Raw genomic sequence first — 25,877 nt, forward strand, 5'->3', positions numbered from 1 at the left:
GGGGGGATCGTAGAGGCAGATGCCTTGGAGACCCTCCCTGTCTCGGCCTGGCTTCCCGAAGGGCCCCCGCCTCTTCCACACTCTGTACACAAGCAAGGGTGGCCCTACTTCTCCTTTTCCAAAGAAGCTCTGATCCAAACCTGTGCGTCAGGTCACTTCCCTAGAGGAAACAAGCCTATGAGGCCCCACAGAAACCCAGAACTTCTGGCCTTTAGTCAAACCCGCAGAAGCTTGGCTGCTGAACTGACCCGCCCTGCTACGGCTCAGGACCTTGCCAGTCCTCCCTTCTTGGGACACTTCTCCCATAGATGTCCTCTCCATGTTGTCCCTGGACCCTCCCTTTCATGGACCTTGGGGTCTACACTGTCATACGGCATCTTCCGATTCGGAATCCCAAAGCCCAGGCCTAGGGCCTGTATACAGCAGGTGCTCAGACGCATACACATCTGAGGACCACATGAAGGGGAGGCAGGGCTGGGCCCAGAGGCCACATCTGAGGGCATCTGGAACGCTGATCCTTCAGGCACACCTCCAAGCAGAGCTGGGCTAGGGGAGAACAGACTGATCCCAGGGGAATCTGGGTGAGGGGGCTGATCCGGTGTGGCCCTGACACTGGTGCTGGGGTCTGGGCCACGGGCATCTCCAGACTTAGCAAGGGGCCCACCCACTTCTGCTCTTGAGCGCCTCAATCCCAAACCACCAGCCAGCCTTCCTCTTATCAGCAAACCGTCAGGCCCAGAGGGCTGTGGGCGGCTTTGTTTTTTTTATTCTTCCCTCCAGGGAGGCCAGATAAGGCAGCCAACCTTTACCCTCTAACACTTCCCCTCCTGGGCCGGGAAAGCGTCCCCATTACGGGAGGGGTGGGCCTGGGGCTTCCACAGGATTGTTCCACTCCCCGCCCAACCCCAGCCTCAGCAGAGGGAGAAGGAAGCCCCCAGGGCAGGACGGAGGTCCCCCCAGGTGACCTTGCTGGGGGCCCCAGGCTGGAGGGGGTGAAGACCGGAGTGTGGCCTCCCGAGGGCCCTCGGGCAGACTCAGTGGGTGGTCTCAGTGCTGGAGCCCCTGGGGCCAGCTCACAGCGCAGAGGGGCAGGCCACAGAGGGGCAAGCCGTACACAGGCCCGCTCTGAGACACAAATGCGGCACCCCTGACTCCTCACTCCCAGACAGCCCCGTGGGGCTGTTCCCTCAGCCAGAGAAACCGCCCACCCCCCATGCTGATCCCACAGAGGAACATCGAGCGTCAACCAAGAGAGCACTGGACAGACACACACGGCGACCTGGACAGGCATCTCAGAGGGCAGGTGGAACAGAGGCGGCCAGACGGAAGGGCCCACAGCTCCGTGTACCTGAGCTCCCCGATCCCGTGGGACTCCCCACCCCCAACCCCAGAGACACCCAGGAGAGATGTAATCTGTGCAGGCTCGCCACAGCATGACCCATAGCGTCCGGAGTGTGGACGCCAGCCAGGTGTGCGGCACGGAGCAGGGACGCGGGACACGGGTGACCGCCCCCCCCCACAGACATTATGCTCCGCAGAAGAGGCCGATGACAAAAGGACAAGCCCTGTGGGATCTCACAGGACCTCCTACAGCGGCCGGACGCGCAGAGACGGAGCAGCTGCGCAGGGGAACCGCTGTGGTAGGAGTCCTGGTGTGGGACCATGGAAACACTCTGGAAGGGGGAAGGTGACCACGGCAGTGCCACACCGAAAATGTACTCCGTGCCCTTGAACTAAACACTTAGAAATGGTTAAGATGCAAACTTTTGCTTTGTGTAATTTACCACCATTTGACGCCTAATGCAGAGTGAAGGAAAACCATCGTCAGGGTGAAGACAGGGAAGGAACCTTCCAGAATGAGAGCCACATGCTGCCTGAGGGCTGGGGTGGTGGGTCCCCAGATGGACACCTGTGTCAGAAGCCAGTGAGCAGAGCTCTTCCAATGGCTGGACTGTGGGGCGCCTGGGTGGCTCAGTCGTTAAGCGTCTGCCTTTGGCTCCAGTTGTGATCCCGGAGGCCTGGGATCGAGTTCCGCATCGGACTCCCCGCTCAGCAGAGCGTCTGATTCATCCTCTCTCTCTCCCTTTGTGTGCTCTCTCTCTCTCCATAAATAAGTAAAATCTTCTTTAAAAATTAGAAAAAGGGGCGCCTGGGTGGCTCAGTGGGTTAAGCCGCTGCCTTCGGCTCAGGTCATGATCTCAGAGTCCTGGGATCGAGCCCCGCATCGGGCTCTCTGCTCGGCAGGGAGCCTGCTTCCTCCTCTCTCTCTGCCTGCCTCTCTGCCTGCTTGTGATCTCTCTGTCAAATAAATAAATAAAATCTTAAAAAAAAAAATAAAAAAAAATTAGAAAAAGAGTTCTGGTATATACTTGCATTGCTGTGTCCCCTGCTTTTGGAGGACAGGGGTCAAGGTGGGCTGTGTGAGGGCCTGTTTCGGGGCACATGGGGAACGTTCCGGGGGAAATCGCCAGCCCCTGAAGTCTGTTGATGATAACCACAAACCTCAAGGCCACGGGTGCACGACTTGCAGGGGAGACCAGCCCTGTGCCACACATCTCTCTCCCTGTCACACGTAAAAGAACAGATGTGACCCTCCCCCTCCTCCAGCCAAATATTAACGGTGGCGGGGGGAGGGGGGGGCAGGTGCAGCAGAATTCTCAAGGGAGTGCAGAGTCCCAGACCAGAGGGACGGTTGTATCCTACCTGCCCCCCACCCCGGGGGCCTCAGCCTCTGCCTAAGGTCGCCGCTGGAAGCAGAGCTGGGGAGGAGGGTAGTCCCAGACAGTGAATGCGGGGCCAGGGGGAGCCCAGCTTCCAAGTCCGGCGGGGGGGGCAGTGGTTATTAATGAGGGGTTGGAGCAAGAGCACCAGGTTCAAATCCTGCTCCACCACTGTTTAGCTGTGTGGCCTTGGGCACATTCCTCCATGCCTCAGTATCCCCATACATAAAGTGAGGGCGGCACGCCCTGTGGGGTAGTTGCAGGAAGGAAGAGCGAACACAGGCGGCCTTCAGAGTGAACCGGGGACTCTCCACTGGCGTCCCTTTCTCTGGACACCACCTCCAGCCCCTGCCCACCCCCACTCTGGCCACATCTCCCCTGGGTTCCACGGCGGAGTCTGCCAACCTCTCTGCAGCCCAAGTTCACGTCCACGGGCGGGTCTGTGTTTATCCTTAAGTCGTCCTTTTCCTGCCCTGGGCCTAGCACCTGCCCCCTCCCTGGCCCATTGTCTCAAGACCCAGGGCCATCCGGTCCATCCTAGGGGGGGGCAAGGGAGCCCCCCACCCCCATTTCCTTACAACAGTTTGGACTCCAAGTCCCTGACCCAGCCTTTGGCCGAATAAACACAAGTGCACACAAAAGACATCCCAGCAGGGCTGTGAGGGGCAGTGGGAGGGCGGCTGGGGCAGGTGGGGACACGGCTCCCAGGGTCTTCTGCTGAAGAATACAGAAGCCCTGTCCTCACGTTCAGGGGTATCTCCCGCCCAGCAGCCCTCAGGTCCTGGGGGAGTTGGAGCCTGCCCAGAGTGGGACCCTTGCAAAGGCCTCAGCTGTCCCCTTCTGCCCTGAGCGCTCTGATCTCGGGCCGGCTGGGATCCCACAGTCTGTGCTCACCTGTGCATCCAGGCAGGGGCCTCCCACTCCCCTTAGGAGCAGGCAAGAGACAGACACAGTTGTTGAAGCATCAGAGCTCCCCACCCGCAGGCCCTGCACGACTCACCCCTGTAGCGAGGCAGTGTATGGCGCACCTGATGCTCTCTGCCCCTGGGACCCTGAGGACAATGGAGAAGTGTCCCCACCACCTGTCGGGGGTTCCCAGCAAGGCCAAGCTCCAGCCGCCCACAGCAGGCTCAGGGACGCCCACTCGATGAGCTCCTCCTTCTCCCATTTTCTCTCCTCAACCACGTCTCCCAGGATCACCTCCCAAAGAAAACCCCTGGAACCCAAGTTCTTGCTCCAGGCAACCAAACCCTCTAGCCAGGGGCCAGAGTGTTCCAGGAGTACGGCTGTGTGGGGGTCTGGCAGGGTGACAAAGACCGCAGTGCCCAGCGATGGTTTATGCCCCACAGACAGTGCGGTGGGCTGGGGTCTCAGCCTGGGACAGAGGACAGGAAAACAATCATCCCTGCTTGGACCTCAAAGCTTCTCTCTGCCTCTGACGAGTCTGGATTTTCCTTCCCTAGTTAGACCCCACTATCTCCAAAGGAATGGCCGTGCTGGTGGCTGTAATTGTTTCCTCCGTGTTCGATCCATTAGCGGGAACTCAGATCCATGGGCTGGCTGCTCGCTGAGGCTTCAGGTAGCAATTTTCCATTTGTGTTTCAAATTTTAATGAACGTGCCTGTCCCCTGGGCCCACAACACGGGGCTATAATCCTCGCAGAGCGGGTCGCGGGCGCACCACCCAAGGCTGAGGCCCCAGAGGGATTTCTAAGAGGGCTTGATTTCTCCAGGGAATAGCTCCAACGAAAAATGGTCCTCGCAGCAGCCTCCCCGGCCCCCACCATCCCTCCCAGCTGGCTCAGTGTCGAGCAGGCTGCAAATCGTAAGATGATTATTTCTTTCCGACATCCCCAAAGTATCCTATATCCCAAGATGGAGAGTAAAGTTCAGCTCTGATAAGATTGCATCACCGGGGAAAAGATACATTCTCACCCCTGCTCCCTCTGCCTCCGGCTAACATAATTCCTTTCTGATCTTACCCAGGGCATCCAGTCAGGCTGGGAGGCAAACGGGATAATCCATTTTAGAGAGATTGATCAATATCGTTCGGAGCCTTTTAATGGTTCCCGAGGCTTCAAGGAGCCCAAGCAGACGGCGGAGCTGGAAACTGGGGGGCCAGGGGTGAGAGGAGGGCAGGCACGACTCGCAGAGATTTCCTGACAAGCCTCTCATTTCCTACTAGACTTGAAGAGCAGGTTCCAGTCGGGGCAGACAGGCCAGATACATGTGGGCAGGTTGTGCACTGCACAAGAGGTTGGGCCAAGAGGAGGACCCACAGGCTGAAGCCTATAGTATCCTGCATTCAGGACACTGGTGTCTGGAGGAAACAGAAGGACACATGCCCCTCCCAGCACAATCAGGGGCAGTTCCCACCAACAGGTGCCCAAGCTGGAATGCAGACCCAGCGTAAAGAGAGCTTCAGGCTTTTTAAAGAGAAGCTAAAAATCTGGGGTTAAAAAAATTTCCCTTTTTTTTCTTTTTTGAAGTATTGGCAATTCATTTTCGAAAATAAATAAGACGCTGCGTGGGAAGCAAGTAAAACATAGCTGCAGGCCAGATATTGGGCCGTCCTAGGTCTTCCACCAGCCCCAACCAGGAGGATCGGCTTCTCCTCCAGGACTCCCTACCCACCTGCTACTGAGCCGCCCACACACACTGGCTCATGCTGCTTCTCCGCTGAAAATCTTCCAACAGTCCTATCCCCTTTGCTCTCACACCCCCAACACGATCCAACGCCCGTCAGCGTCTTTCAAACGTGGAGTAGGACTCCTCTCACCAAGAGACCTCACTCTGCCTGGACTAGTGCAGTACCTTCTCCCCGGCTGCTGCTGCCCCCTGCGCCCCCTGCAGTCTACTCTTGATACAGCAGCCGGAGGAGGCGGGTTACACTAAAGTCCGATGCCACTGCACAGAATCACCCGTGGCTCCCGTGTCACGTTGAGCGAGAGACAAGCCATCACAACACTCTCCGGGCCCTTGTGCTGTCCTCTGCTCATCTCCCTACCCCTCAGTGGCCTCCTGGCTCTCACTCCTGCTTCAGGGCCTTGCCCCTTGGCCCTCCCTCCATGTAACCCCTCTCATCTCTCCCAGACATCCGCAGCACCGCGAAGGGGTTCTGTTAACGATCTCTCTGGAAGACCAGGCACACGCTGGGGCTGCCTGCAGCCAACAAGCATCTCCATCACTCTTCGCTCCTCCTGGGCTCTGCTGAAGTGTCCGAAAGGCCTCCCTGAGCACCCCATAAAAAGCCGGCAGTCTCTGCCCTGCTGCTTAGATGCCCCCGGCCCAGCACGCTGTCTCCACACCACTTTGCACCATCAAACCTAGTGCTTACTTATCTGTTTTTTGGTTTCTTACCTACGGCCTCGGTCTGATTCTACGCTCTCTTGAGGGCAGGGGGTTTGTGGGTGGCTCCCCAGTGGCTGTGTGCCCAGGTTAGCGCAGCAGTAAATGGACAAACATCTCCCCCACAGCCTTCAGGGGCCCTGCGAGCTGCTTAGCACCATGTTCAAGGCCCCTCAGCTCCCTGTCTCTCCAGCCACACCCCTAATCATCTCCCTCCCTGCCTACCATGTGCTCAGCACCAGCTCTTCTCTCTGTTCTCAGAACGCCCGTCTTCTCCCCGTCTAGCAGCTGAACTCCTAGTCATCCTTCAAAACCCAGGCAGGAAATCCCCTACTTTAAGAAACGCCCCTGACTGTCCCCGCCCCCCATCTCCATTAATCTCTCCTTCCAATGTCCCTCTCATGTGTGCTCAGGGATGTGTGTGCAGCCTTCTGTGGCCATCCTGGAGGGCAGGGCCGGCTGCTGTCCTCCAGATTCTCTGTGCCCGCACCTGGTCACTCGAAGCTCTCCACCCCTCCCCACCCGGGGCCGGTGCACTGTTGACATGATCCCTTCACAGGGCACCTCGATTTGGGGCGCAAGAACCATCTCCTGGAGCGCGTCTGAGCTCCCCAGCATAGACTGACCCCGTCTCTGATGACCAGCGCTGCTGAGACGCTGCAGCCCTGGTCCCCCCCGCTAGCCACCTAAGCGCCCGGAGCCGGCTCCTCTCTCCGTCCGCCATGGAGGGTCCTGACTCTCTGGCCGGGCTCCCTTCCGATGGCTCCTTTCTGCTGCCCTCCCCATGACAGGGGCAGCACTTCCCCGAGACCATCAGCCGGAGGGGCTGGCCTCTGCCACGGCCGTCCACGTGCCGCAGCACACGCGTGGCACAGAGGCCGGGGGCCGGGCAGGGGGAGACGGACAGCTCCTCCCAAGAAGCGCATCTGTCGCATCTGTCCTGGCTACAGCGTGCCCGCTGGAAGGGACTCCGGCAGCTCTGGGCGGGCAGGTGAGGCATGGGTCAGGGCACCAGGGCGCGAGCCGCTCGGAGGTGGGAGGGGGCCAGCCGCACTCCTCCCCAAATCCCCGCGCCACCGACGGTATTTTTATAACACTGTTTTGGCACGTCTGCTGCAAAGGTAATTTAACATCCACATTGCTGCTACTTAATTAAATAGATGAACTCATTCTACATTTACAAGTCTTAATTCATCCTGAACAAAATTGGCCATGCTTCGTTCTTTCTACTCCAGCAGCTCTCTGGAACAAATGGTGGCCTTTCCGAGTTAACGGCAGGGACAGGTTAAAAGCTAATTATCGGCTCTGGTCGCCTGTGTGAGAAAGAGCGGATGTCTTTATCCATCATCGGAAGGGAGCTGAGGGGCCACCAGGTTCCCTCTTCTCCAGCTGGGGGCAACCGGGGGCGGCAGCCCCCCACCCCAAGGCTCCCTGGGTCTCCCGTCTCAGGGACGGGTGGGTAGACTCCTTCCTCTGTCCCCCAGAGGACTCTGCCTCTCACAGAACAAATGGAACCTCCGGAGGGGCGTTACTGTGTCCGGGCTCCGTCTGGAACCCTGACTCTCAGGTACGTGGGCAGTGCCCCACACCACAAGGAGCTGGCCCCCCAGAGGAGAGCTGGCTGACCTGACATGGGCACCGTGCGTAGGGCAGGAGGGGGCCAAACCACGAAACAAAGAAGTGTGGCCACCTCCCTCCTTCTCAGGCCCCAGGACACTGCTAAGGAGACAGCAGGGACGGCAGGCCTTCCTACAAAGCCATCCTGCCTTCTTCTAGCCGAGCTGCCTGCCACTCTCCTCCCCGGTCCTTTCGGGCCTCTGCCAACGAAGGCTTGTGAGTAGGACAGGGGAGCTGACCCCAGTGGAGGGGCTATCTGTGCCCCCAAAGCAGGCATCCCACCAGCCCGGGGGATTGAGGGGTCCAGCTGTGGGCAGGGGTTGCCTGGCTCCCAAGGCCAAGTAAGGCCACCATGTTGCCCAAAGGCTGCTGCCCAGCCCGCTGGCCCTCGGCTCCACACGGAGGCCTGGAAGCAGTGAAGCCCCATGGCCAGTGGGCCTTGGTGACGCAAGCCCCAGGGCCGTTTGCAGCACAAGAAACGGCCACCCTGGGGAGACAGTTCTTTGTCGGGAGTGGGGAGCTGGGGATGGGGGAGCACTCTTTAGCTTTAATCCTGCTGTGAATTCACTAAGGGCTGCCTCCGCGGCCTCAGGGGGCTGGTGGGCGAGCCCAGAAATGCACACAGGAGGCTTCAGCTGCCCTGGGCAAGTCCCGTGAGCTGGCTGCCTCCGTTTCCCCAGTGCATAAATGTCCCATCCTGTCCTGCCTCCTGTGCACACAGGATGCCAGGAGGCTGTCGGAAGCTGGCTGGCCCCTCTGCCCTCTTCTCCTGGTGATCACAGGCCTGGCCCAAGCTTCCCAGCCTGGGGATGTGAAGAGGCTGGAACAGTACCAGCTTCCTGGATCCCAGGAGCCAGGGCAGGGACGCCCCACCCTGGTATCTTGGCCTCAGCCATGGCTGCCCAAACCACTGCCAGACACACCTACCTCCAGTTCTCCCGCCCAGGCCATGAGGCTGTCTCCAACAGGTGCCCCAGGCGGCCTCAGCACCCCTGGGGCCTCCTCCCGGGAACCCAGCCCCCTCTGCCAGCCCCCACGATACCTGTAGCCACGCTAGTGTTTACGAGGGCCTCCAGTCTGCCGGAAGCATCTACACCTCCACGCCACTCGTCCCGGGCTTCACAAGCTGCTCCCATGTCTGGATGAGGAAACAGAAGCCCAGAGAGGCTGAGTTCCTTTCCCAAAGCCACAGAGCCCTCCAGAGACAAGAGCACAGCGGGATCCCAGCTGAATCGGGTGTCGAGGCTGGAGCTCTAACCACGCTCCCCTCTCCCATCACCTGAGCAGATGTCCAAGGAACAAAACCCACGGGCCCACGCTCCCGCCAACCAGAGAGGGCAGGCCGCCTCCAGGCCGCGCCGGCATCAGAGAGCAGAGAGGCTCAGAAATGTGGGCACCACACCCTCCCCAGAACAGGGCCCAGACTGGCAGGAAATCTGGATGCCGGGGGAGTTCTGGCAGGGTCCCCACCATGGGGTCACCCCTACAATGCCACTTCCCAAAAGTTCCAGCCTCCATCCTCGGGAGAAACTGAGCAAGAAATGGAGTCAGCGGCCTGGCTCCCCCCCACCGCCCGGGCTCTGTCCAGGGCTGTTTACACCCTTCCCCGGGTCCTGAAGACCCCTCACCAGTGTGCTTGTCTCCCCAGCCGTCAACAGCTGGCTGGAGAGGGGATGAGCGCTTCCCTGGGGGTTGGAGGACACAGAGATGGGACCTTGGGATTTCTCTATTCTCCCAGTGCCCAGGGAGCCTTTGTGGGGTGACCCCTGGGACCTGTGGAAGGTTCTTAGGCACAAATGGCTAAGAGGGAGGGGCCCCATCCCCTGGCCTGTTTCCTCCCTTTGCAGATGCATCCGCTCCAGCCCCCAGAGCTGGGGGCCACGGCGGGGGTGGGGGGGGGAGGTGGCTCCCAGGGTCCCCCAGCCCCACCTCCTTCAATCCCTAGAGACCTCCACCACCAGCTCCCCTGCCCCAGAGCCTGTTTCATCAGTCGGTCAACAAATATTTACCTGCAACCTCCCGAGTGTGCAGAGATCAGGGACAAGATTTCAACAAAAGCAGAAGACAGAGAAGTGGCAGAGAGCTGGGGCGGGCTCAAACACGGGCGCATGCAAACGTGTGGCCTGTGGTGGGGGGCAGGCATGGCCCCTTCTCCATTCCCAGCTGACCATCCCTGGGCAAGTCAGTTTGCCTGGTGCCTCAGTTTCCCCATCTGCAGGATGAGAGGACTCGCCCACCCCACTGTAACCAGTAAATGAGTTCTCACACTCAGGACAACAGCTGCCCAGGGCCCCAGGGGCCCACGTGGCCATGCTGGACACACAGTGACGCGGGCAGAGGACGCTGAGGGGGAGGGCGTGGCCCTGACCGAGGATGCCAAGTGGGCAGGGCCTGGCCAGGCAGAGAGGGGAGGGAGGGCTGCACCCTCGGGGGCACTGGGATTTGGGTGGGCCTCGGGCCGGGCTCATCTTTTACACAGCCCTGAGCCCGTCCTGACCACAGACCCCGGGCAGGCGTGGGGGAGGGCATCCCTATCACACTGACCTCAACAATGGGGGAGAGAGACAAGACCGGTAACACAGGAACTGCCTCCTGGCAAATCCCACAGTTCATCGGGGGCCTACAGGAGGCGGCGGGCAGATGCTCCTTCATGAAGTGGGGCGTGGGGGACTGGCAGCTGCCTGGTGAGGTCCTTCCAGCAGCGCCCCTCCCCATCCGGGTTCAGGTGGGCAAACAGGGAAGGTGCTGCCAACAGGGAAGCAAGCTCGGAGAAGGCGCAGCCGCCTGGCTGGCAGTGCCCAGCCTGGCTCCAAATGCCCTCTTCTGGGGAGGGCTCCTGGGATTTCGAGGAGTCCCTGGAGAGGGTCCATAGGAAGGCGGCCAAGGGGCCCGCTCCTCCGCCGTCGCGAGCTAGGAGATGCCACTGGCTTCCATGAGTGGTGCCCAGTTTCTTGTTGGCACGCACAGCCACGGGAACACTCGGCATTGCCAGGGCCCTCATTAGCAGAGGATCTTAAAACAGTATGTGGAAACCCTTCAAGACCCCCTGGGCTGAGCGCCAGCATGCTCCGGGTTTTACAGAGTAAGAACACTGAGACAGAGAGGCTGGCTGCTCTGGGGGCAGCTCTAGCCCATAACCAGGCCCCTGCTCCCACCACACAGCCTCCCTCACTTTTGCAGAGGTGGGGCTGGACACCCCTTCCCACCCCCTTGGATGCAGAAGAATGGAGAGGCTGTACAGGCACGGTCTTGAGCGCAAGGAAGGATGCCCGGGCAGGAAGCAGATCTGGGGACAGGACGACGTAGAAGAAACCAAGGTCCACAGAAGACACACACATGCCCAGAGCCGGTCTACAGAAGGTGACGCTGACCCTCCTGAGGCCCACAGGCCCAGCCCTGGACAGGACTCTGCACCGGGCAGCACAGAGGGCCCAGGCTGCCCAGGGAGGCTGCCCGGGGAAGGCAGGGCTGGGAGGGCAGTGCCAGACCTAGAAGCAGGAGGCCTGGGACCCACTCCCAGCCACATCACAGACTCACTCGGGGCTCCAGCTCCTCATCCAAGAGGGCAAGTTCGAAGTGAGGCGTAGGTGAGGCTCATTCTTCAGTTTACATGTCTAAGTCTGCAAAGAAGACCCGCTTCCAGACCTGGGCCCTGGGCCCTCTGCACCCTAACCTGGTACTCCAGTTAGCATCACTGACCTGCAGCCAGAAGTTGGGGGATCAGACACCTCCCGGCGCTGGGCAGGGTAGAGGGGCAGCCCCAGGCTCAGAGTTTCTGCAGCAACTGTGTGAATCCCGAGATCTTCCGGGAGACCCCAGACTCACTTCTCAAGCCTCCCAACCCTGGAGCAAAGAAGATCTGTCGACCCTCCTCCCGGCTACGTGGCTGGAGAGCGGAGCGGGGGTCCTACAGCAGACAACACCCTGCTCCCTCTCCCACCAAGGTCCCAGACATTGTTACCGCAGAGTCTTAGTTCCTGGCATGGAATGAGAAGAACGGAGCGGGAGAGGGGCTCTTAGCCTCCAAAAGGTTGGAAGTGACAACAGGAGTGTGGTCCAGAAGATTCTTCAGAGGAAGAGTTCTTCTGGAGACCGCCCCCCACCATTGTCTTCTCTTGTCGGGGGTGGGGGGGTTTCCTAGTCTCCCTGTGCAACTAGAGAGGTCAGAGGACAAAGCATTCCGGGTCACCAGGGACCCTTCCCCGAGTCCAGGACACGGCCCTTCCCCACACCTTGTCCACACCCAGGCTTCTGGAGCTCCAGACCACCAGCCTCAGGGAGGACAGAGTTCTCCAGGGCTCTGCAGTCGTGAGTGAGGAGACCGATGTGGATGAAGATCAAAGCTGAAAATAGGGACAGAATGCCCGGAACCTGCCTTGACCGGCGGTGCTGGGACTCGGGGAGCTCAGCAAGCTTCCCGACAACCCCCCATGGCAGCGGCTTCATTGTCCCAAATGCCCAGAGGGGAAACTGAGGCCCACAAAGGGAGAGGGTCTGTGGTCACACACAGTGGGGGAAGGGCCGGGATCTCCACCCAGGCAGCGAGTTGTGCCAAGGGGAGACCCGGCCCGGACCCGGCCCATACCCAGGAGCCACCAGCCACACGTGGACACTCCCTTTGCCAGCAGTTAGCACAAGTGACATCACCGGTTCAGGCCCTGGATTGTCTGAGCCACGTTTCAAGTGATCAATAACCACACGTGGCCGGGAGCTATCCTACTGCACGGTACAGATCTAGAACATTCCATGGTGGCAGAAAGGACTGCTGGATGGAGCTGGTCTAAGGGCTCTTTTGAGGGGGGTCAGGCAGGGGGAACAGAGCTGTATGGGGGGCTCTCACGTGAGTTTCCAGACCCCATCTTGGTCTCTGGTTGGGAACCGAAACTAGCATTTCCTCAGGGCTTATGTGACCCATCCTCACGCCACAACCTGGGTCCTTTCTTGTCAGCACTGCCGGGCTGGGCCGGGCAGACCCACGGTTGGGTGTCACGTGTGCCCTTCGTTACGACCCACGGAGCTCCCGGAGACTGAGGCACAGACCAATGGAGAGCGGGGAGACAAGACAGAGGTCCCCCCGCCCGCGGGGCTTCTCACACAGACCTGGGCGAGTCTGGAGTTCATGACAACAGGTCCCTTTTACACCATGTGGGCCCTAAACACGCACCAAACGGTGTCCGCACGCAAAGTGTCCCCTGCACACCAGGGGACGTGTCCTCCAAGGACTAGCGTTACGACGGATTCTGAACCTCATCCCCGCATGGTGCCTCAAACCTTCACCGTGGGGGACACGGAGTCTTGGAGAGGGCATCAGAGGCCCGGGGCAGATCTGGGACTGGAACCCGAGGGCGGCCGCTTGGAGCTTTCCTGGGCAGCCCACCTCGCTCTCTGGGCCTTCGTTTCCCGCCCTACCCCCGAGGCAAATGCTGACCATCACCACCCCACCTGCCGCCCAGTTAAGGACCGATGCAGCAGTCCCCGCCTCAGACTCAGCGGCCCCCTCCCTGACCCACGCCTGCGGCTGGCCTGTCCCTTCTGCAGAGAGCATCTCCCGGCTCTCTCTGGCCCCAGCACCCCGGGAGAACTGGCCTGCACCTGCCCAGGGCCGCCGCCACGGGGTGCTCGGGCCCAGGCCGCCCAGAGGCCCTGCAGGGGTAAGATAAGCAGCCAACGGCCCAGTCCCCCCCCCACCCCGTCCCCGCGAGGGGTCCCCCCCTACCACTGCGCCAGGCGGGAGGCGGCAGGAAGTGACAGAGAGGCAGAGCCAGGGGACGGCCCCTCACAAAGAGTGCATCCTCTGTAAGTGGAGATAAACCTCAGGCGGGAGGAAGGGGCGCTAAATCAGTTGTCGCCTGATGTCCCACATGCTGACAGGGCAAGTGTGAGGCCTTTCACGGCCACGCGGCTTTCATCTGCCGTTATCCAAGCGGGAGCCGCGCTTTATCTCCCTCACATTATGTGAGCCCACGAGGCAGACACTTGCTCTGGCGCGCACGGGGCTCCCTCAGAAAATATTAATATGTAAATGTCACTCTCCGCGGCCCAGAAATGAAATGGGACGACCGGCTGGAAGGCGCGCTGCGGGCAAGATAAAAAAAAAAAAAGAAGAAAGGGAGAGAAAGCCGCTCAGGGCTCCGGCGACCGGCGTGGGCAAGGAGGGCCCACAGGAGCGTGGCACCGGGGGTCAGCCTCGCCTGCCATGGCCTCTCCTAGGGCGGGGATCTCGGCGGGAGACCAGGGAGCAGGGAGGCAGCCCCACCTGCCTGCACCTGCTTCCAAGAGAAATTACACAGATGCTGCTGGGGGACTGGGCTGTCACTGTGCACCAGGGACCTTTTGGAGAATTTACTAGCAAGGCTTGGTTTGGCCACTGACACCCCGATGGCCCCATTTCACAGATGAGGACACCATGGCACATGGAGTTTCAGGGGCCGGACCAAGGACGTGCAGCCCCGTTCTGTTCCCAGCCTCAAGGGCCTCGGCTTCCTCCAGGCCCCCGCGACTGAGCATGTCATGGGCCCGGCACCCCACCAGGCTCCGGCACAGCAGTCTGTCCACAGGCAAGGACCACGACGTGTGGGGCGCAGGGAGGCACCTAGGTGAAGACATGTGAGCCCACAGGGACGGCGGCCCGTGGGGGCTCCCCTTCCTGCCTTGCCTGTGGCCAGGAGCTGCGCACCGCCCTCCTCCTGCACTCTTCTCCACATCCAGGTCCTGCTCCCCTGCCCGGGTGCCCAAGGGTGAGAAAGCTGGGCCAGGAGTGGCGTCCTGGGGCGAAGTGGGGTGCTCACGAGCAGCAGACCCAGCAGGCAGGACATGAACCCTCTCCCCAGAGTTCTGTAGTATGCTCGAGAGAGCTGCTGGGGCTCCCACCGTCCCCGCCTCAAGCCGCCGTGTCCTCCCACCCCAGCCCCGCACAGCCGGCCATGGGGGGCCTCGATGAACATGGGGGCATCTCCAACCCCCAACACCCCCCATGTGCTCAGGTGGTCTCCCCATTCACAGAAAATACCGCCTCTGGGCCCCCAGGAAAACTCAGGAGTGGGCCGGGGACCTGTGGCCCCTCTTTCTGAGGCTGCTGCCTCCTCTCTGTCCCTACCCCCGGGGGCTGCCAGAGCTCATCGGTGGACTCCAGGGTAACCCCATCCAGCAGGAGCCCACGTGCGCCCCGAGACCAGGCTGCTCTTGCCCCCAGCCCCCCCCCCCCGGGCGGAGCGCAGGCCCCTGGGGACAGGGACAAGCCAGAGCAGAGGTGGGGCGGCGCCTGCAGATGGAAACTGACTTCAGAGAGCTGGAATGCTTCTTGGGAAACAGCAGTGCTCGTTCATCAACGGGAGGCACGCTGGGAGCAGGAGGGCGGCCCCCGGGCTCCCCCCAAGATGGGGTGTGCACGTACACACGCACACCCGTGCAAGCTAACTTGTGCTCACGCGCACGCACACACACAGGCAGGCACACATGTGTGTACACACGCACCCAGACCCATACGTGTACACGTGTGCACAGACACACGTGTGTACGCACACTGGTGCACACGCGCATAAACACGTGTGTGCACATGCGCGCACACATCCCGGCCGAGCCTCCGACTCCCCAGGCCTGACCTTGGCTCCCAGGACCTCTGTAGGCCTCGGGGCAGACACGGGCCAGGGAGGGGAGAGGAGCAGCTGCCTGGCAGCAGCCGGGGGCTCCAGAACCCGAGGGACGGGGCGGAGGGGGCACTCATGGCCGGGCCTTGTGGTCTGGACTTGAGAAATCTCCCTCTGGCAACAGGGCCTTCCCCAGAACAATGGGCTGCAGAGTCTGAGCTGGGCGGGCGCCTGTGGGTGAGAAACGGGGCTTGGCAGCCTTTCAGGGGCTGAGCCAAACCTCCCGCGGGTCTGTGCTCCCCAGCGGGGCTGGGCCTGGGGGTCCGCAAAGCCAGGACGGCCCACCCCTGCCTGGGTGGGTCTCAGTGCCTTCTCCCCTCCTCCGGAAAAGCTGTCCTGGCTAGGGGGAGCGCAGGTGGGGGACACTCCGGGGCCGGGACTCACAGGCACAAGGGAGGGGAGGGGACTGGGCACAGCAGATCTGGTCTGTTTCCAGGGAAGCCTAGGCTAGTAGGCTACAGGACACAGTGGGAGCCTGGGTCCCTGATCCTCCTCGGACACTGACCTGCTGGGAGGAGAAGACAGGAGGGGGCAGGGGCGGAGCCAGGAGGGATGAAAGAGGAGAAGGGGGAGGAAGAGAGAGGAGAGGGGAGAGAGCCCAGGAGAAGGGTGGCAGAGGCAGAGGGCTCCTCCGGGAAGCGAGCCCCTGCTGCCTCCAGTCTCAGCTCTCAGCGCTTCCGGAGGCCCTAACCAAAGCCTGGAATCCCCTGGGGGAGCTGAGGGTCTTTTGTTTGCCCAGGGGTCCCTGGTTCTCAAAGCGGGGTTCCCACACATCAGCAGCATCACCTGGGGCCAGACGTGCAGATTTCCACTCGACCACGCCGCCCGGCTAGGGCGTCCGGGGGATTCTGGTGCTTGGTGGAGGGTGGGCCAGACTCCGTCCCTGCCTGAGGTGTGTACTCAGGGGGCCTCCAAGAGCCAGCTGCTTTCAGGAAAAGTGCCAGGCCTGGGGAGCTGTGGAGGGCCCTCCTGTTTCCCAGAGGAGGGTGGGGCTGAGGCCAGAGGCAGCAGACGTCCCCAGTCCTTCTGGAAGTTGGGCAGACAAGGGACGGGGAGGCCAGCAATGGGGAGGCCCACGGTCGCTTAGGGATATGTTCAGTCAGAGGAGCAGGAGAGAGGGGAGAAGAGAAAAGTTTCTCATCAGTGGGGTGAGGTTGGGGACCTTAGGAGGTGCCCCAACATGGGGGCAGGAGAGGCTGAATAAGTGGCCGGAGGTCACCCAGCCGCAAAGGGCTGAACCGGAGGGAAGAAGACCGGCATCTCAACTGCTCCCCCTGCAGACGGGAGGAGGGAGGGGCAGCCCCGAAGGTGACAGGAGTCAGGGAGCAGCAGGGAGTCCTGGCTGCGTGATGCCCAGGAGTGGCCCCCACATGGGCTCACGGACCACAGCACAGAACCACGGAACAGCCACATCCCGAGCAAGCAGAGGTCGGGGCAGAAGAGTGTTTCAAAGGCTTCCAAGGCCCCCAAGGTGACCTGAATGCCAAATGCTGGGGTTGGGGGTCAGAAGTATGGGAAGGACCTTCGAAGGCCGGGCCAGTGACCTGCCCAGCTGTCCCCATGCTCAGGCGGGGGACGAGCAGGTGAAACTGGGGTTCTTGGACCTCTTGCGGATTTGCAATTAAATAGCATTTTGTCTCCTGAGCTCTTACACAAAGCTAAGGAGCCCTGCTCTTTGGGGCCCGGGGGCTGGAGGGCTCTGATACAAGGCCGGACGGGAGTGCGACCGGTGTGAGGGACCCTGAATTTATTACGTGCCGGTAATTGATGCTTATATAAAGTAGCTCTCACAGCTACTCAAAGTACAAGATGAAAAGCAATCAATTCGCCTCAAAAGAGAGAAAACACCACGCCTATCGAAAGCACCCCTCCCCCCAAAATTACTGGGCAGGGGTTGGATCTGCATGTCAGTGGCTCGAAGCTTGGGGTTCCAACCACACAGACAAGACAGGGAGAGTCAGCAGCAGGTTGCCTGCCATGCTCAGAGCCGGGCGGGCCTGGGGTCCCTGCTGAAGAACCCAGGCTTCGGGTTGCTGGGTGCTGGGTGCTGCCGCCTGACCCTCCCACCTGCTCTGACTCCTCCCCAGCCACCTGTTCTGCTCCCTGTGGGCCCCAGCTCTAAGGAAAGTGGCTGGAGGCCCCGGCACATCATGAGGGGGCCCCAATGAGCCTGAGGGTGACCCCAAGGCTGAGCAAGACCCCCGGGCCCCAAGCTCCCAGCTAAGGTTTAACGATCCCCACCCGCGTATCACATCTACCCTCTCCATTACTCCCACCCCAAAGCAGCTCAATCCAGCAGCTTCCAGCACACCCAGAGACCCAGACTCGGAGCAGCTCGGGGAGGCCTGCTTTTGGGGACAGCGTGAGCCCCCAGATGCACGTGCCGCCCTTGCCGCGCCGCCGGAGCGGACTTCCGTGTCGTGTGGAGTCGTGCTAGGTGCTGCCCTCGCGTCCCGCGGCTGCCACGGCACCGTCCCTGCACTCAGTGGGTTAAAACACCCATTTGTTCGCCACAGTTCTGGAGGCCAGAAGGGGGACGCTGGTGTCACGGGGCTGAAGTCACAGTGTCGGTGAGGCCGGGCTCCATTCAGAAGCTCTCCCCAGCTCTTGATGGCGGCCGGCACTCTGGGGCTCGGCACTCCAGGCTCGCATGCCTCCTCCGCTTCTGGGTCCCTGCTCTTTGTCGGCGCCCCTTGTAGGGACACACCCCGAACGGCCCGGGATCCTACGCCTCACCACCCCTAACTCCATCACATCTGCAAACGACTCTTCCAAGTCAGTTACAACAGGTTCCGGGAATGAAGACACGCACTTTGGGGGGGGCACTTTTCAGCCTCCCGTACACAGAAAGCAAAAATCAAGCCAGGTTCCTGCTTCCTTACGTCCTACTCAGACGGCCGCGGAAGCCCGTCCACTCACACAGAAATGACCTCGTCGGGCAACTACTTCCCGAGAGCCAGGCTCTGTTCTCAGTGTTGGGGATATGGCAGCGAGGAAAACCGAGAGCAATCCCTCGTCTTTGTGGAGCTTACGTGTGCACACAGCTTGAGAGGGACTGATACAAAGGGAAACCGGGACAGGAGGGGAATTCAGAGTTAAGTTTCAACACGGTGGTCGGGGCTGAGCAGCTTTTTTTTTTTTTTTTTTATTTATTTGACAGACAGCTCACAAGTAGGCAGAGAGGCAGGCAGAGAGAGACAGGAGGAGAAGGCAGACTCCCTGCTGAGCAGAGAGCCCGATGCAGGACTCGATCCCAGGACCCTGAGATCATGACCTGAGCCAAAGGCAGAAGCTTTAACCACTGAGCCACCCAGGCGCCCCGAGCAGCTGACTTTTGAAGGAGCCAAGAGCATGAGCAGCGTGGCGATCTCAGGAGAACTTTCCAGGCAGAGGCAACCACAGGTGCAAAGGCCCTGTGGCTGCAGCGTGCCTGGCACATTCACCTAATAGCAAGGGGGCCAGTGTGGCTGGAGTGAAGCGGATGACGAGGGAGTCAGAGTTGGATGTGTTCTGCCCCCGCTCCTTTCTAGTACTTTCTTTTGGTGGTGACCATCAGAAGCAGCCCCGAGGCTTTACTGAGTATGCAGTCCAGAAGCCTGTGCTCACGCACACACCCAGCAGCGGGCACCGTGCAAGGCTCCAGCTACAGCGTGTGTCCTGGCCGAGGCAGGAGGTGCGGGCCGCGCACACACACACACACGCTGGGGTGCCAGTCCCGGGCTGGGGGTGAGCCGTGGGTGGCATCGTGCTTGCTGAAGCTGCAGCCTCCATTAAGAATTTATCAGCCCAGAGGGAAGCGTCTTTAGCTCTGGGTCTCCCACGGTGGAGGTCTTGCAGCAGCAAAACTTTGCTTCTGGGAATAGAATGGAAATTCAGTCCCCGGAGGACAATGAAAAGCCGGCTCACAAAACATTTCCCTTTGAGCTGCGCTGAGGGGCCCCCTAATGACGACGACGACGGGAGGACTGGGGGCCACGTGCCCCTCCCCCCCAGCAAGCATGCGAGATGGCAGCCGTGCTGGAGGCTCCCGACCCCCAGGGCCCCACCTGCTCGGCGCCGCCGGCCCCTAATAAACCCTTTCTCTTTGGAGTCACATCTGATGCAGTTCCAACAGGGAGCCATACGTCACCAAATCCAGCAAAAATTTGTGCTAAATTGAATCAATCCATCTTGGAAATGGCTCTTGTCAGGTTCTGTCAGAGAGACCGTCTGCAGGGGACGGAGAGATCAGGAGGGGCCCTCACGATGCGGGGGCTGGGGGTATGGGTCTCAGCACCTCAAAGCCTCCCACAGCCTCTGGTGGGGGGCTGCCGTCGCTGTCACTGTTGTGAGCGAGGCTCCTGGAGGACAGGCGGGCTTGGCGGGGGGGGTTCAGTCCGGTTAGCAGCAGCCCCTCCCTGCAGTCTGCCACTGTACTACCTTCCACGGAGACTTCTCGTGGCTCAGTTTGAGAAAGATCTAGAATCACAAGGTGCTTACTCATTGCCAAGTACGCTAATGGCGGAAGGCCAGGGCCAGGCCAGCCAAGCGGACAGAACTCAGATGGGGCCAGGGCACTCCATGGTCCAGAGAGCAGCTGGAGGCTGGGGTGTAGGTGTCCCGAGGGGAGGGCAGCGAGGAAGAGGCCCCCTCCACCAGCAGCTGGCTTGAGAGGCTCCTCTGTGGGGGACACGGGCTGCGCCCTGGGCACAGGGTTCAGGTTGTGGGCAGCAGACTTTATGTCTGGAGCTCCAGGCTCCCAGGAGAAACCAGGCACTGCCCAGCTGCTCTGGGTGAGGCCCCAGCAGCCCAGGGGGGAGCCCCCGCAAGGATGGCCGCCCCCCAACCAGAATGTCACTCCTGCCTTTCAAAATTCTGGTTCTCAAAGTTGCCCCCATCACAGATACAACCCTTTTGGCCAGCTTGGCTTCTGCGCGTGCCCACACAAACCCACGCTCTGGCCACATGGGCAGCACCCTCCTAACCCGGCACGAGCAGCCTGCCTGGTCCCGGTTTGCAGTCCTTATCTGTGCCATGCCCTTCCCTAGGTGAGCCTTCTGTCCAATCCTGAGATCATCCCCACCTCCCCTTCCGGTGGGCCCCTGCCCTCGCCACCTCCTTAAACTCCGTCCGCACCGTGGGGACCCCCAATCCTGCCGCCACACTCCGAGGGTCAGCTCCTTGAGGACACACTGCCAACAAGCTCACGTCCTTCCCAGAGGACACACACGGTGCTGGGCACGCACGCGTTTCTGAATGTCAGGTTCACGGGCGCCAGGACGCAGGTAAAGAACAAAAAGCACTATGAAGTTCTTGAGAGTTTCACTGTGTGATAAGAACAAGCCAAGAAACCAATGTCCCCCCCAGCATACCGACTTCCCTGGGCATCTACCTCCCCCGGCCCGTGTTTCATGAGCCCATGAAACAGCTGCGGGACCCTGGGCGCTGGCCAGGCCCACCCGGAGACATGCCTGGGGCATGGTCATGGGGACAGCTGCATCACGTCTCCTCCCACCGCCTGGCCCCCTCCGCCTCTCCCCTATCTCATCACCACTACCCCCCTCCCGCCGTGGTCCGAGGCAGCTAGATCCAAGTGACCAAACATACGTCCCCTGGGAACAGCACCCATTCTGAAAAATTATCTCATGGGCTTGGTTCTCAGGGCGGCGGCCTCCCCAGGAGACAGTGGCTAACCACGAGCCTGAGGGGGCTTCTGGGAGCTGGCTGGGCTCTGTCTGTTTTGTATCCGGGTGCTGGATACACGGTGAGTTCAGCTCGGAAGCCCGCACGATGGGGACATCGACACAACTTTTCTGATGAATGTCCTTCTTCGCGGAGGCTATAAAGGGAAACACAGGCTGAATTGCAGCCCCTGGAACTCCTGCGTTCAGGCCCAGAAGCTCGGATGGTGACTGTTTGCACCAGGGTCTTCAGAGCTATCTTTCATAACCTGGGGCCATCGGGGCGGGCTCTGGTCCACCATGACCAGAGTCCCTCCAAGGCGAGACCAGGATGCAGATGCTCACGGAAGGAGGACCGGCTGAGGCCGCGGGGAGAAGGCGGCCGTCTACAGGCCCAGGACAGAGACCTCAGGGGACAGCAGCCCTGCCCACACCTCCGCCTGGATTTCTAGCCTCCAGCAGCACGAGAAAACAGATCTCCGCCACTCAAGTCACCGGGCCTGTGGGGCCTGGTGATGCCCAGTGGTGACAAAGCCCACTGGGGAGCAGGGGTAACCCGAGGTCGGGACCGGGAAGGCCGGCCCCCTGCAGGGGGTGGGGGAAGAGAGAGCCTTCTTCGGCTGCTGGGGCTGCTGTCCCTCAGTCCCCGCAGCCCCCAACTCCATTTCCAAACCGGAGAGTGACGAAGCTGGAGGCTGCGGCCACAGATCTGCGGGAGGACTCGTCAGCAGGCGGAGGAAGACAAAAGCAATTCCGCCTGACACTAATGTAGACGGATACGCGCACCGGAAACCCGCAGACCGGCGGATTAAAACGTGGGTCGGGCTGGAAGCGGAGGACGCCGGCTGATGGATCTCCCCCGCCAGAGGGCCCGGCCCTCCACGTATGTCACCCGACATGCTCTCGAGAAACGGTGGCCCCCACGCGGACCGCTGAGGGAGGGGAGGAGGAGGCTGTGTCTGCGGCCCGCAGGCCCGCAGGGCCGTGAACCCCCAGGGCGGGAGACGGTGCACTAGGCACAGCTGGCCCGTGACTCTGGGGGAGAGGAGGTGTCGGCTGGGAGAACGTGGGCCGTGGGGACATGGCTTCTGCTGCTCGGTCTCCTGGGGCCACGAGGCTCAGCATGTCCGGGGCTGGCTCTCCCAGCAAGCTGTGGGGACTCTCAGAACAGCTGATGCACGCATGCATGGATGGACGGACGGACGGACGGCAGGCACAATGACTGAGGTGCTCCGCACAGCGCTGGGAGCACGACTCGTCAACGTGAGCCAGCCTTCCTGACCTTCCCGCGCCAGCACCGCCTCCCAGGCTCGAACCGCCCGACGGGGATGGTCTCTGCTTACCAGCCCAGGCACAGCCCCCCAGGGACGGCGCTCCCCACTCGGCCCCATCCGGGCCTCCTCGCTGTCCCGCCCTTCCAGCTGACTCTACACCCACCACTCTGGAAGTCTCCGCAAGGCCCCGGCAGGCCCTGTCCCTTCGGGCTCCTCCCTTGGCCAGCCCCGTCCCCTTTTCCGGGAGCAAGCCTCCCTCCTTCCTCGGGCAGGTCCCTCCTCCTGGGCAGGGCAGAGCAGGGACCCCAGCCACCTATAAAAGGCTTCCTCCAGGCCTGCCTCCTCCCAAGTGTCCCCGCAGAACTGTGTCCTGGGGGGCAGCCGCATGTGGCTGTTTACGGCCAAGTATTAACGTGGAAGGAAAAGGGAACATCAGTTTCTGGGTCTCCCTGGCCCCATTTCAAGGGTTCAAGAGCCACAAGTGGTTGGCGGCGACAGTTCTGACAGCGGGGACATCCTCCCCCACCGCAGGAAGTGCATGTCGCCTGTTCTGCTACAGGATGGCGGGCACCCCCCAGCCCCGGTCTGGTTCATCAGTGAGCCCCTCTCAGAGCCTGGCATACAAGAGGGGATCCAAACTTGTACCCTGGATTGGAGACATCTAGGGATATCCTGGACACCACCTTTGTTTACCTCCTATTGTCTGATTCTCAGAAGGCACAGTTTCTGCAAGGTTCTGGGGATAATGACCATGGCAATGTATTATGTGCGTCTGTGTGCCGGACTCCAAGCAGGGGCTTCTCACGGGTCACCTCATTCACGCTCTGCCAAGAACACTGCCCCCTGTTTGGTGACCAAGGCTGAGGGCACACTGGGTAGCAGAGCTCACTTTGAAACAGATGGTTCTGCCAGAGCGGCACCCTTGAACTGCCTGGTCCCAATTCAGCAGGTCCTCTCCTCCGTAGGAGGGGACACAGCGAGGACAGGGCCCCCCAGGCAGAGTCCTGGGCACTCACAGGCCTCATGGGCATTTGCTGTATGTGACAGATGTGGCAGGGTGACAGCCTCAAACACGGGGGAGACCTAGGCCAGGTTTCAAGACTCATGGGGGGTTGGGCTGGACGTGGCCGTGGGTCACCCAGGCCGCAGAAGCCCATGCTCCACGCCCCCACGTAATGCCGCTCCCTCACGCCCCAGCCCCAGGGCGCCACTCTCCTGTCCTGGGTGCCTTTCCTGGTGTGGCACACAGCTCACGGGGTTCGCTCAGGCCTGCACTGCAGCGAGAAAGGTCCAGACACCAGGACAGAGTGGGGTGCAGACCAAGCATTTAGCAAACACCAGAATCCAAACTGGAGAAGGTGTGCGTGTGCGGGCGTGTGCCAGTAGGCATGCGGGCGACGGCGTGGTGCGTGCACGGTGTGCGGGCTGTGTGGACAGCTGGGGACGTGGGGAATCCTCTGTCCAGGGGGTGACTTCTTGCCAGAACTTCAACTTCTTAGGTTCTTCATTTATGTGACGACCGAGCCCGAGGACGTCACCCACCGAGGGCAGAGCCAGGCCGAGGCTCCGGGCCCGGAGCCCACCTGACCTCCCTCTCTATCCCTCGCTCTGGGACATCAGAATCCCTGACTGTTTGAGCTGGTTCAGGTCAGGCTTTCTGTTACTCGAGGACCCAGGCATCCTGGCAGCTGGACTGACTTCATGTTTGTCTAAGTGGCCTCACTCACTAATGGACCATCGTCCTGGGCCCAGACCCCCAGACCCCACAGGCTTCCTAGGCTCACTGCGCATTCTCAGGACACATGTCCGAACAGAAGTCGGACCCCCCACGAGTTTGCAGGCACACATCTGTGCGCCATCCGTGACCCAGTTCTGAGGACAAGGGGAGGAACAGAGCATCGGGAATCTGGAGAGCACTTGGGCAAGACAGGCTTTCCAAACTGTAGAGGGCCACGCTCCCTGTCCACCCTCCCAGAGCCTGGGCTGGGAGCGCACTCCTTCCACAGGGAGGACCCAGGCCCCCTCCCAGGAGACACCCTCTGCCAAACAGGGTGTCTGCTCCTCCACCCGCCCTCTGCCCAGGGGTGAGCACACATTGGGTCTCCTGGAACCCTGCCGCCGAGTCGGGATTGGCGGTCTCGGTGGCCTGGAAGCGACATCTGGGCAGCCGATGAGGGCGGAGGGCGCGTGGGTGGGGGAGGCAGAGCTTTCTGCTCGGTCAGCAGCTCCGGTCCCTTCCACGACCACGGCCACGCCGGACCCTCGCTCCTAATGAAGGAAGGGAGAAGGTGACCGACCATCCATCTTTCGCACTGCGGGTCCTAATTAAGCGTCAGCGAATTCCCCGACCTCCCTGTTTTCCATCCCCGGCATAATATGTTATTTACCTGCAGCTAATAGGTTCACGGGTAATGATAGTCTTGTATCAAATGACGGCCGTTTGGCTTCTGACAGTTTTAAAGACCAGTCTCGGGGACACTACAGTTTCTAATTACAGGGTCTGTCACCGGCGATGTTCGGTTCAACACCACTCCTTCTCCCGCAGGTGACACTTCTGTCCAGATAGGAAATTTAAGCTCGGCCGTGACAGTTAAGGTTAAAAATACTGCTCGGGAAGAGGCAAGGGATCATAATTTGGGTCGCTGCCGTGTTTAATTAATTGGACTGTGGCAATCAGCACTCCGTGGGCCGTAATTACAGGCGGGGTGAGAGGCCCCGCGGCCCCCTCGCCGTGTCTTACAGCTGTAATTTTGTGGGGGCTCTGACCTGGCTCAGAGCAAGGGGCCCTGGAGCTCTTTCAAGGCGCGCAGCACTTCATTAGGTGGCCGTGATTTGTGAGCGGGAGAGGGCAGCGAGCCCGCGGAGGCTGGGGAGGCGAGGCAGGAGGGACCGCACCTGCCCTTGCCCTTCTCAGCTGCAGGCTGCCCCCCTCCCACGCCTCTCCTCATTCATGACAAAGACCAGCGATCCCCGGATGCCAGAGAAAGCCACCAGGAAGAGAGAATCGGGCCCCTGCATTGGCAGTTTCCATGCCTCGCTCTTCTGCAAACAGGCCAGACCAGCTCAGACCAGAGGGCCTTTGCCCATGCTCCTCCCTCCGCCCTGACGACCTTCCCTAGATGCCAACTTGGTTTGCTCCCCTCTCTTCGTTCAGATGCCAGCTCAGTCTCCTTGGCAGTGGGGGAACCGGGGAGGCGGTCCCCCTCCCTGCCTCCTGCCTCTTCCCTCTGATAACCTTCCCCACCATCGGAGACCATGTTTTTGCTGTACGTTCCAGTCTGTGTCTCAGAATGAGTGCTCTTTGCCGCCCCACTTGCCACCCGGTCTGCTGGGGCCACTGCTTGTCTCTGTTCAAGGCTCATCTTGTTTAAGCTTCGAGGAGGGTCCCTCCCACCGACACCGACACGTCAGACTGGATGCAGCCCTTCCCCCTCCAAGAACACCTGCGTGGCTCCTGCTTCCGGACGGTGACCCCAGGTGTTTGGTCTGGTCTGTGGGTCAGGAGTGGCCTCAGCTCCATCACTCAGCATCCCGTCCCCATCTGTAGTGTTTGTGGCACACACATGGCCTGGAGGACAGAGGACTCACACTCAGGACACCAGACAGGCTGAGA

General features: G+C 60.9%; 1 protein-coding gene across 8 annotated transcripts in view; it reads right to left on the reverse strand.

Annotated features, from left to right (window-relative positions):
* Window positions 1-25,877, reverse strand: part of GSE1 (Gse1 coiled-coil protein) — a 390,643-nt gene that overhangs the window by 115,166 nt on the left and 249,600 nt on the right. For 5 of the 8 annotated variants that reach the window (XM_047710208.1, XM_047710206.1, XM_047710207.1 and 2 more), the window contains exon 3: window positions 8,727-8,822. The exons of the other annotated variants lie outside the window; for them this stretch is intronic. In XM_047710208.1, coding sequence (XP_047566164.1) covers window positions 8,727-8,822 — 96 coding nt within the window. The remainder of the gene's footprint in view (window positions 1-8,726; window positions 8,823-25,877) is intronic. 8 annotated transcript variants of the gene reach the window in all.

This window comes from Lutra lutra, chromosome 17, assembly GCF_902655055.1.
Source record: "Lutra lutra chromosome 17, mLutLut1.2, whole genome shotgun sequence".
NCBI classification, from domain to species: Eukaryota; Metazoa; Chordata; class Mammalia; order Carnivora; family Mustelidae; genus Lutra; species Lutra lutra.